Source organism: Rhamphochromis longiceps, linkage group LG19 (genome assembly GCF_057381845.1).
Source record: "Rhamphochromis longiceps isolate RC_006_pf linkage group LG19, R_longiceps_female_GT1.1, whole genome shotgun sequence".
In the NCBI taxonomy this organism is placed as follows: domain Eukaryota; kingdom Metazoa; phylum Chordata; class Actinopteri; order Cichliformes; family Cichlidae; genus Rhamphochromis; species Rhamphochromis longiceps.
In genome coordinates, this window is record NC_140575.1 from 15,155,757 (window position 1) to 15,167,569 (window position 11,813).

General features: G+C 40.3%; 2 protein-coding genes across 3 annotated transcripts; both read right to left on the minus strand.

Annotated features, from left to right (window-relative positions):
• Positions 1 to 651: 651 nt before the first annotated feature.
• On the minus strand, positions 652 to 4,899 carry LOC146646434 (alcohol dehydrogenase 1-like). The gene is made up of 9 exons (XM_085391871.1): positions 4,781 to 4,899; positions 3,753 to 3,854; positions 3,497 to 3,638; positions 2,963 to 3,050; positions 2,531 to 2,744; positions 2,164 to 2,424; positions 1,869 to 2,001; positions 1,641 to 1,779; positions 652 to 1,540 (listed from the first exon to the last, which is right to left on the minus strand). Exons 1-9 carry the CDS (start codon positions 4,796 to 4,798, stop codon positions 1,507 to 1,509), a joined length of 1,131 nt encoding a protein of 376 aa, XP_085247997.1. The 5' UTR covers positions 4,799 to 4,899; the 3' UTR covers positions 652 to 1,506.
• A 1,138-nt stretch (positions 4,900 to 6,037) lies between these two features.
• LOC146646435 (alcohol dehydrogenase 1-like) lies at positions 6,038 to 11,726 on the minus strand. Of its 2 annotated transcripts, XM_085391868.1 has the most exons (11): positions 10,843 to 11,726; positions 9,511 to 9,530; positions 9,259 to 9,360; positions 8,966 to 9,107; positions 8,624 to 8,711; positions 8,312 to 8,531; positions 7,953 to 8,213; positions 7,668 to 7,800; positions 7,202 to 7,340; positions 7,088 to 7,122; positions 6,873 to 7,009 (listed from the first exon to the last, which is right to left on the minus strand). In XM_085391868.1, the coding sequence occupies exons 1-10, from the start codon at positions 10,940 to 10,942 to the stop codon at positions 7,089 to 7,091; spliced, it is 1,239 nt and encodes a 412-aa protein (XP_085247994.1). In that variant the 5' UTR covers positions 10,943 to 11,726; the 3' UTR covers positions 6,873 to 7,009; position 7,088. The 2 variants fall into 2 exon arrangements, with proteins under 2 accessions (XP_085247995.1, XP_085247994.1); XM_085391869.1 differs by lacking the exons at positions 7,088 to 7,122; positions 7,202 to 7,340; positions 10,843 to 11,726 and having other exon boundaries at positions 6,038 to 7,009; positions 9,511 to 10,578.
• Between the last annotated feature and the right edge of the window lie 87 nt (positions 11,727 to 11,813).

An 11,813-nucleotide genomic window follows, 5' to 3' on the forward strand; every position in this document is an offset into this window, starting at 1 on the left:
ATTGCTTAATTATTCTTGCTCTACTTCTGTACTTGCTGTACTTTTTTTTTTTTTCTTCTTCCCCCCATTACCATACTGCTCACAGGTGAAAATCTAATTTATTTCATGTACTACACAAGCTTTTTCTAAGGAGACACCATCTCAGAAATAGCAAGAAAAGCTCTGCTTATTTCTGGAAGCAAGGCAGTCTAAGACTGAGTGCCTGCATCTGCATTCCACATGTTTTCCCCACACATGGAACACTTAAAAAAAAGAAAAAAAGAATTGCTTAATGGATGCATTTCTTAGACTGGGATTTCAGACAAACATAACTGGGTGAATACACCCACGAGGATGCTTGTCGAGCATAGGGAAAGTTGCACATTAATTGTCTGGGTCACTTTACTATAATTGCTAATGTTTGGAATGTTAGATTGACTGGTTACAGTAAACTGGCAAAATCTTTCCAGTATTATTCACTCTCAAAATTTCATTTGTCTCAAAGCAGTCAGATCAACACTGCATTTTTATAGCTGCCATGCTGAAGATTAAAATGGAGACATAATCTTGAAAGACTAATTAGTTTTCTATAACATGTATCCCACCAACAACCAAAAAGCAACAAACAATTCTACATGAAAAATGAAAGTGGTTGGAGTCACTTTTCAAAGTAATGAAATAGACAGTACATTTATTTGAATTTTAACCACCTATGCAGTTCATCAACAGGACTTCGTGTGATCACCTACAGAACTGCAGTACACTGTTAAACTGGAATGATTCAATGTGCAATAAATTAATATTTAGGATCAGTAGGGTTACCAATATTTAAATCTGATGGAGGTGCAGAAATGAAAACAAGACCGGCTGAGAGCCTAAATCGTGTCCCAGTCAGAAGAAACCAATTCTGTTGAAGAATGTAGAACAGCTGGCATAAGTGATTGGCTAAAGAAGGAAATGTATGCCTCACAATTTATTTGGTGCTGCCAGTCATAAGAGTGAATTTAATGCATTCAAAGGCAATTACATCACTTCTTCAATCTTTTATCATATGTAGGTTTTTTGGGTTAATTTTATAGAAATCTATTAATATTTGGTTAGCACAGTTGCCTCACAGCAAATAGATCCTGGATTTGAATGAAGTTTACATGTTCTCTTTGTGCCTGTGTGGGCACTCCATCTTCCTCCCACAGTCAAAAGACATGTATGTTGGGTGAACTTGTGATTCTAAATTTACTGTAGGTGTGAATGGTTAAGCAAGTCTGTTGGCTGTAAGCTGGCAACTTTTTCACCCCACCTTTCCAGCAGCTGGCAGCTAATAGGCCCCTTTAAGTACAGTTTAGTAGTGAAATCGTGGATATAGCCGAAGACACAGAACATGCAGCCCAAAAAAATGAGTACACACACACACACACACACACACACACACACACAGATCCATCTGGGAGACCATTTATTTTACTCTTCAAACACTGATTAGTGTTCGCTGGTAGTAACTTTAGTGTTATTGAAGGCAGCACAGCAGCATTATTGTGGAGAAAATCTCATGACTGTGCGGATACTGTGGGGAAAAAGGAGAAAAGATTTGAGCAAAGTTTTGGTCTAATCTGTGTTGCTGTTGACTCAATAATGGAGGAGAAAGTATAGTAGAGCAAATCTACCTTTTACCGTTCTTCAACAGTTCAATGGCGTCGTTGACCTGGTCCACAGTCATGTTGTGAGTAATGAACTCATCCAGCATCACCTTCTTGTCCAGATATGCTTTAACCATCCTAGGAATGCCACCCTTACCCTTAAATCCTGATCCCCAAAAGACAAAACGACAAGCTGTAATGAATCTCAACATAAGCTTAATAAAGACACCGTAAGCTCCCTTATATTTATCTCACCTCCAAACACGCACCCAGTCCATGTACGTCCAAGCATGAGATTAATAGGTCGGGTGGCTACGTCATGCAAGTCTGTCCATCCAACAATGACACTAACGCCCCAGCCTGCCACACAAGATTCCAAAGCACTGCGCTACATGGAGAAACAGCGGAGCAGCAGAATTGTATGTAGAAGGATACAAGGATATGTTAATGAAGGACTTCTTAAATAACCACTGCTGGAAAAGAGCAAGGTTTAGTTGACTTTTACTAAACTAGACATTTGATACTACCGAGTAGATTAAATCTTCCTCACCATGCACTCCACATTCCCAATACATTCCAGGGAGTAGTCCACACCTCCACCAGTCATCTCCATCAGCACTTGGCTGATGGGTTTATTGTGATCCTTGGGATTGACGAAGTCAGTAGCTCCAAACACTTTGGCCTTCTCAAACTTGTCTGGGTTGATGTCAATAGCGATAATCCTTTTGGCTCCTGCAGCCTTGCAACCCATGACTGCAGCCAAACCCACAGCTCCCAGACCAAACACGGCACAGGTGGAGCCCGGCTCAACCTGCAGGAAAGGAGACTGATCAAAACTGGACATAAAAATTAAATTAAACACCCCCAGCACAAAATGTCCAATTCCAATGGCTATTCCGTTAGCCCACCATACACACCTTAGCAGTATTAACAGCTGCCCCATATCCAGTGCAGACCCCACACCCAAGGAGGCAGACTTTATCCAGAGGAGCAGCCGGGTCGATTTTAACCACAGCCATCTGGTTCATCACAGTGTACTCAGAGAAGGTCCCAGTCCCCATAAATTGCTGCAGTTTCTGCCCCTTACAGGTAAGCCTGGAATGTTCTGTGCTTTTCTGGGCGTGCCTTTTCCTAAACAAGACATATTTGATGTTTTGGATTTTTTTTTATTTTTTTATGCACAACTTTTAAAAGTATTCCTCTTGAAGGAATGAAATCAACAGTTACCTAGTTGATAAAAAGACGAGTAGTCGGAATACTTTCACAACATTTATATCTAGTCTGTAAAAAAGTGCAGTGTGTGTAAAAGCACATGAAAACTGAATAAGATGGCATGAAATGAGTCTCACATTGCTTCTTCACACCGGTTGGTCTTAGGACTCTTACAGAAGCGACATTCTCCACACTGGAGTAGGAAAAGAGGAATTACTTTGTCTCCTGGAAGACAGAAAGCATTGAGCCTCATTTACAGCATGTATACACAAATCCATACGTAACCCGTCAAACATTTCACATCCACAGAGGATGACAAACATTTCACATAGCACCTAACTTGTTTATGCTCCATGAACAAATTTAGGAGTGCTTCTGACCTTGCGTATGAACAAATTATGAAAGTCTGAACATTTTTAAACTCCATCCATTCCAGCATGAATTTGTTTTCAAAACACTGCAAGATAAAATATCCTTAAAATTCTAAAATATAAATTTCTTGTACAGAAAAGAACACTAAATGAAACATTACCTTTTTGTCTTATAGTTGCTTGCATTTTTGTTGCAAATTTGTTACAGACTTTAGACACAGGATTGAGATGAGTCTTATTTCTCTCTTGCACAAAATGCAAATAAGCATATTTTTGGATGTTAAACAATCTCAAACAAACCTGGCTGAAATTCCGTCACTCCCAGCCCAACACTCTCTACAATGCCGGCTGCCTCATGACCGAGGATGGTTGGGAAGAGCGATTTGTCCAGACTCTCATAAAGGGAGTACAGGTCTGAATGGCACAGAGATGTTGCCACAATCTACAGCAAATATGACGGTAAAAGAAGCACTGAATGAGATTATAGGAGTTTAGTTGTAGAAAAGCGTAAAGAACATACATGCATACAAGAGCATCAAAGCCGGCTGCTTCTTACCTTAATGCGGACCTCATTGGCCTGGGGTGGGGCTACCTCTATTTCTTCAATCACCAGAGGCTTGCTGGATTCCCAGGCCACTGCTGCCTTGCACTTGATGACCTTAAATGGCAGAGTTACAATATTAAAATTATCCACCAAGGTCATTTCTGTAAACCAACTTAACAGAGCAGATGGAGAAATTTAAATAAAAATCTTTAAATATGCAATAAAGGAAATTATTAATCAGTGGCTGACCCCCCTTACCATTAGTGCCATTTCAAAAGTATTGTAACAATGACCACTTACACCAGGGGTGTCCAACTCCAGGCGTCAAGGGCCGGTGCCCTGCAGGTTTTAGATCTCACCCTGGGTCAACACATCTGAATCAAATGATGAGTTCATTACCATGCTCCTGGAGAACTTCAAGACATGTTGAGGCAGTAATGTAGCCATTTAAATCAGCTGTGTCGGATCAAGAACACATCTAAAACCTGCAGGACATCGGCCCTTGGAGCCTTGAGTTGGACACCCCTGACTTAGAGGGTCTACCCAGCACCACCGAGGTGGTCATTTTCACCCCATAGAAATTAATATCCAACCACATGCTGGCTGCCCTGGCAACACAATTTTAAGACACATTTTGTCATGAGCCTTAGAGGCAGATGTGGATGAGATGATAAACTTTGTTCAGTTTAAATAATTTTACAATATTAGTTTGTGTTTTTGTAGTTGGCTTTGAGGTTAATTTTAAATAGAAGATGATCTGTTTTTGATGCCTGCCTCACAGTTTCAATGCAGACTTTATTTCAGTGCAGCTATGCCACACATGACTCAATGTGACCCTTCCTGGTGGTTCTATTCTTAATAAATTAAGCAGTAAAATCAGTACAATACTACCATCTCGAGGAAAATATGATTTCGCTATAATATGTGCAAAGCAAACCATTAAATCATAGCACATGTAAAGTGTTATGATATTCTTTCCTTTATAAAAAAAAATAAAAATCTGCAAAAGTAATTGAAACACATTTAAATGATTTACTTACCTTACCAGCTGTGGCCATTTCTGCAACCAAATGAGGAAAACTCGACAGAAGAATGGACTTTAAATTCTGCGATGACGCATAAACATTTGTTGGTAGGGACTTCAGAGGTCAGGTTTACCCAGCACGGTTACGCAAGCATTTTATATGAGACTGTTTACAATCTGGGAATTACATGTAGTTCCATTATTATAGTCAAGTTTCTGTCCAAAGGACAAGATGTACATGGTCTTACTGCCTCGGGGAATACTGCTCACCTGTGGTGGTATTGTGAAATCAGCACTTTTTACATGTACTTGCAGAATATGACAAAAATTCCGTAATGCAAAAGTCTTTAGGTAATCCTAAAACTGTTGAACTATATTTTTAATTTCCAACGTGAAGGAAACGGTTTCCAGGGCCTAATCCGTGGATCGACTTCCTTCGAGGCGTGGACGTCTATCAGCAGAGAATGTCCCTTAGTCTGTAACACAGTCAAATATATTCTCAAGTAATATTCAAGCATGCCATTCAGCGTGTTAGTACGAGCTCGGGAGAACAAGAAAACAGAGACTGCTTCAGATTGTCTTCCCAAATTGACTCAACTTTATTCACAAGTACAACAGTTTATATAGAGGGTAAAATTCATGAGACAGCAGATTATCAGTTTAAACCAGTACAGACCAAGATAAGGGAGCGTCTTCCTGCCCTTGGGTGAAGAAGCATCCTTTGTGTAGTGCATCAGTTCAGCTACAATTGTGATTATCTCAGCGACATATTTTCAAGGCACAAAACGAAGAGTTCTTTCATTAGTGAAATCTGAAACAAACCATTTGGCCTTCAACAGGCGTCTAAAAGATTAAGAAACTAATGTAGCTGAGGGAGTGATCTCTGTGGTATTTCAACCTTGTACCAGCCTGTGATTCTCACACATCAATTCTTGGGTCAAAGAGAAAAATAACTAAAACAAAGGGGCCTTATTGAATGACAGAGTTTTCCTGTATAATGTCACTATAAAACAATATCCAGTAAATGCTACCATGGTACTAAAATACCTAACACAACGTGTCTCAGAATATCCAGACTACATAGCATACTATTTATGAAGAAAACCAAAACACACCACACCCATCCCAAATGCAGTATGCTGTCCTGTTATCACACTTCATTCTTGCAGTGCATGCAAGCCAGCAAGTGTTTCAGGACATTCCCAATGTGTCCTGAGTTAAAGAGGGTCAAAGGGGAATTGACAAGTTTACTCCAACATGTGACAACATGAGTAAACTAGAATATGGACTTAAGCTGAAGTTTCAGTCCCCACCCCCCCTGTAGGATGGCAAACTAAACCCTGGCTGAACACAGAAGCACAGATCTGCTCCTGATCCGGCTTCCTCCCACCGTCCAAAGACATGCAGCTTGTGGGGATAGGTTAATTGGATAATCCAAATTGCCACTAGGTGTGAATGTGCGAGTGAATGTGAATGGTTGTCTGTCCCTATGTGTTAGCCCTGCGACAGACTGGCGACCTGTCCAGGGTGTACCCCGCCTTTCGCCCCATGACAGCTGGGATAGGCTCCAGCGCCCCCCGCGACCCTGAAAAGGATAAGCGGAAGCGAATGGATGGATGGAATTTAGAACTATTAGTTTAAGTGTACAGTTGGTACTGAGTGGTCATGGCAGAAGATTGAAGCAAGTGCATATGAAGCCAGGATCTAAAGGATCTGAGGATAGGAATACAAATGGCAGATCTGTTTGGAATTCTGAAGTTGTGTTCACTGCCATAAGCAATTACATTAAAGTAGAAGTTAACAAGGGACATCTGTGACAAAACTAGCGGGATGACGACAGCACTCCCTGCTATGTTAAGTACATATTTATATTAGGCTGTGTGTAAATGTGAACAGCAGTTAAATAGTCAAACTCTGAAAACAATTAGTTCAGGCATTGCAAAGTGTGTTAAACAAAAATAAACTTTAAAAGGCAATATTTGCACGAGTCTTAATGAAATGTGAGTCACTACATCTGGCACTATTCAATGCATTGCTTAATATATTGTACAACAAAAGCATAAACTACACAGATTTGTTTAAACCATTTATTTTGCTCTTTAAACAGTGTTTAGTTTCTCTTATCAACACAGATTTCAACTATCCATGGATGTCTGATTCCCTTTATGCACAGTGTAGTGATGAGTTATTTTAGGGTTGTTGAATTCAGGACTGGAGTTTATTTTGTGGAGAAGCTCATGACCACCTGGATACAGAAAGAAGAATGATTAATGTGTCATTTAGTCAGCCAGTGAGTGTAAATCTACCATTTGCTGCATTTTACCTCATTCTGGACAAACACTCATAACTGTCCGGATGCTTTGAAATAAACAACACAAATTAGGTCTTCGTTTTGGACATCTAGTAATTAAGTTATGTCAGCTGAGGCTGTATGTACCATTTGCCTTGCTTCATTAGGTCAATGGCATCATTGATTTCATCCATAGTCATAGTGTGACTGATAAACTCATCCAGCTTCAGTTTCTTTTCCAGGTAGTCTTTCACCATCTTAGGAACAGCATCCTTACTTTTAAATCCTGACCCCACCCAAAGACACACAAGTTAGAACGGCACTAACCAGTTTGTTACAACAGAAGATGCAAGAAATTATGCAGATCTCAGTCCAATTCATGACATGAATATGTCCAGCTGACTGGGGACCTCTCCAGGGAGTGCCCCGCTTCTTGCCTTATAACAGGTGGGCTGCATATCAAGCATACTTTAATCCTAATTTGGAGAAGCATGCCAGCTTAGACCACAAACAATTTGTTGTGAGCTGCCCATCAGATTTAATCACTCATGTGAAAATGTTGTACGCTGGTCCAGCCCACTAGAACTACTGGTTATGGTCACATTTGTCTCACCTCCAAACAGGCAGCCAGTCCATGTACGTCCCGAGGTGAGCTGAAGAGGTCGGGTGGTTACGTCTTGCATGTCTGTCAATCCCACGATCACACTGACACCCCAGCCTTTCACACAGGACTCCAAAGCACTGCGCTAGATGGAGAAATGGTAACAAGTCAGCAGAAGGATAGAAGTCACTGAAAAGACTAAACTGACTCAAGGTCTTTTGGGTTTTAAAAACAAAAAGGAAATTGTTTCACTTAATTCCCTCTATTGAGAATCTAAATTTCATAAAATTCCCCTACCATGCATTCCACATCACCAACACATTCCAGGGAGTAGTCCACACCTCCACCAGTCATCGCCATTAGCACTTGACTAATGGGTTTATTGTGATCCTTGGGATTGACGAAGTCAGTAGCTCCAAACTCCCTGGCTTTCTCAAACTTGTCTGGGTTGATGTCAACAACAATAATCCTTTTGGCTCCTGCAGCCTCACAGCCCATGACTGCAGCCAAACCCACAGCTCCCAGACCAAACACAGCACAGGTGGAGCCTGGCTCAACCTGCAGGAGATGATTTCAGTAAATGGGATTCATTTTGGATGAGTGCTTACAGGTCGTTACTAAAACAAAAAACCTTTCAGTTCTAGCACCATACACACCTTAGCAGTATTAACAGCTGCCCCATACCCAGTGCAGACCCCACACCCAAGGAGGCAGACTTTATCCAGAGGAGCATCAGGGTCAATCTTAGCCACAGCCATCTGATGAGCCACAGTGTACTCAGAGAAGGTGCTGATTCCCATAAACTGCCGCAGCTTCTGCCCATTACAGGTTAACCTGGACTTTTCCAGTGCCATTTCTTTTGAACCCATTCTAGTCCTGAACAAGATAGAGGGAAAACATGAACCTCAAGAGTACGCATCAGCACATGGTGGCAATGAGAGGTGAGAATAAAGCAAGATTGTACTCACCAAATTACGTCACACTGGTTTGTCTTAGGGCTCTTACAGAAGCGACATTCTCCACACTGAGGAAGGTAGAGGGGAATCACCTTGTCTCCTGAGGAAAAATAAATGGTCACACGTTCTGCTTTGGTGTATTAACCGAGTGCCCGCTTATGGACCACATTTACTTGGATTGAGAATTTAAAAATTTGAACATCACAATTTACAATTAAAACCACCCTTTGGACAAAGGCAATCAAGTCTCTTCCTAAAACCAACCTGAACACCATGGGAACAGCTGTGGCTGATGTCAGGGTCAATCTCTTGTTCACGGAGAGAAGTTTAATTTGTTCAAAGTTAAAAACTGACCTGGCTGAAATTCTGTGACTCCAGGCCCAACACTCTCGACAATGCCGGCCGCCTCATGGCCAAGGACGACTGGGAAAAATTCCTTCTCCACAACCTTCAACAGGCAGTACAGGTCTGAATGGCACAGCGCTGTTGAAACAATCTGTAACCACGGGAATAATCATCAAATCCAAAGTCAAGGTTGTTTCTGGTGAATCTTCTGGTAAAACAGGAACTTTTTGGAGGTACTACATTGCTCCAGGATCATTTCAGAGGATGAGAGGGCCTGCAAGTCTTGAAAGTGGACGTCTCACCTTGATGCGGACCTCATTGGCCTGGGGTGGTGCTACCTCTATCTCCTCAATCACCACAGGCTGCTGGGGCTCCCAGGCTACTACTGCCTTGCACTTGATGACCTAAAGGGGAAGTTGGAGGAAGAAGAAAATTCCAAGTCCAATGCACATGATTAAATTACTATAATTAGCCTCCATTAGCCTTTTTCAGCCTTAATTTTGAAAAACAAAAAATTATAGAAGGAAATAAAAGAAAGGAAATTTTACACTTACATTACCAGCAGTGGTCATTTCTGTAACAAAAAGGTGGAGAGATGGACTTGAGTAGTTACAAGTAGTGTGACAGCAGTTCATGGGGACACAAACTTATAATTTTCCTCTGTATTAGCAGTGTTAGTTCAAAATTAAAACCAATCAATAACCCAGCAGAGTTCTCATATCAGAGAGCTTGTGATGCTTTCAAATGTTGTGAACGGTGTTCTTTTGAATGAAACTAGAGGGGGTGGGGCTTGTTTATAGCTACCCAACTACTACCATTAACCAGTTAGGTTAAACAGACGTGGCTTCAAATACAAATGTTCCCCACATATGACATCCAAGCTTTATAATTAACCTGTATGTTATGCGTTTTGTAAACTAAACCATGCTGAAGTCAATTTGGTTCCAAACTTTAAAATGTGGATTTAAAAAACAAAAACTCTTCAAACCATGTTTGCAACATTTGCAAACCAGTTCCATCTAAATGTGAAATATAGGTGTTAAACCAAAAAGTTGAATTTTAAATGTAAGGTTAAATCTAAACTCATCTTTTGCAATAACGCAACGATTTGAGGGCCAGTCTGTAAATGAATTGTCTAATCTTAAATTGATTTCAAAGATGTTTTGAATCCAGGATGCAGACAGGTTGATTTGGAGAGGTACAATATTTGTTATCAAATCAGTCTAAAGCTTCAGATTTTCCACTGAGAGGTTAAAGGAGGCCTGACTGGGTCTGAACACCACACACGCATAAGTACACTGTAGCTTTGACTCAATCTGCAGTGGCTTTAATCCCAGTTACATTAAAGCTGATTTACATTTAATTAGATTCAATTTCTTTAAACTCAAATGTAATCATCAATCATGTGGTTCTTTTATTTGTTAATAAAATTTAAAGTAGGGTAAATTATAACTGGGAAGACAAGGAACCCAAAAAGCTTTCCATTGTCCCCTCTAATTCTTTAAGTTAAAATGCTACATAGGCCACATTAAAAGGATACCATTTCACTTAGGATGGATTTGCTTCACTTAACTCAGGAGGAACACAGGTGTTGAAACTCACTCTGATCAACCTTTCTAGAACAAGGTCACTTATTTCAGAGTTACTCGACTCATCTTACTAGTTTATAATGAAACATGAGCTGGCTTGGGTTACCATGTTGAAACAATGATTCTGAGTTCCCACTGCTTAGAAAACCTCTAACATTACTGGCAGCATTTCAGAAATGCACAACAACACAGCAATGAAGGAGAGATCAGTTAAACGAGTTCAGCCAGCTAATTTTTGCTTTTCCAGGGCAGAACGAGACCGTAAACACAATCACAAAGAAAGCAACTTGCACATACCTGAAGGAAATAGCGGGTCTACAACAGGTGGGAAACAACGGATGCTCCAAGGTGCAGGGTGGTAATTAAGGGCTGGCCAATATTCGCTTTGCAGCTGCATTTTCCTTATAAGGAAAGCGGCTAATGAGGCATGCCTAAATGAGCTGACCTGGAACGTTAAAATGACTCAAAGTCCGACTGCAAATAATGTATAATAATAATCATCATCATCATCATCATCACCATCATCATAATTGATGGGAGTTTATTCTAAGCTAAGCTATCTATCAAGTACAAAAATAAAAAAATAAATATATAAATATAATATGAATTTAATATGAATCTACAGTGAAAGACAGTTTTGTTTGTTTTGTTTTTTCATCCAACAACCCCAGAAAAATGACTCAGGACAGTATTTCTGAATGCACAGTACGATGGTGGCTCAGTGATTACCTCAATCGCCCAACAAGAAGTTGGCCCTGGGTTCAAACCTGTCGAAGACCCTTCTGCACATGTTCTCTTTGTGCTTCCTCTAGAACTCCAGGAACTGTTACTGAAAAGAAGGCTAAGTAATTCTGTCTGGATGGGTACTTTTGCAAATAAAAGTTCAATATAAAAGGAAAAACTGCATCATTCAGCCAAACAAATGCATCTTAGTGCATTCGTGTATAACCCCTGTCAATATTTGAAGCAAGAATCTGAGTGAGAAAATATAAAAGGCTTTCTAAAGGGGTTTATAGGAGAAAGTTAATAGCTTTAACTCTTTTAGCTGAAATATTGCCTCTTGATGTTACCAGGAAAGTAGTGCAACAGGCAGAAATAGCTGTGGTAATAAATCCATGATCTCATCACTAGTAGTGTAATTTCAACACTGTTTGCCAACCTAAGTACATATAGTTGATTAGACAAGTCTGTAAATCTAAACTGACTAGAAAGCTTGTGCCACACTACAACCAGTGAAATAGTGAACTGAATTACAGCCTCTGCACCGA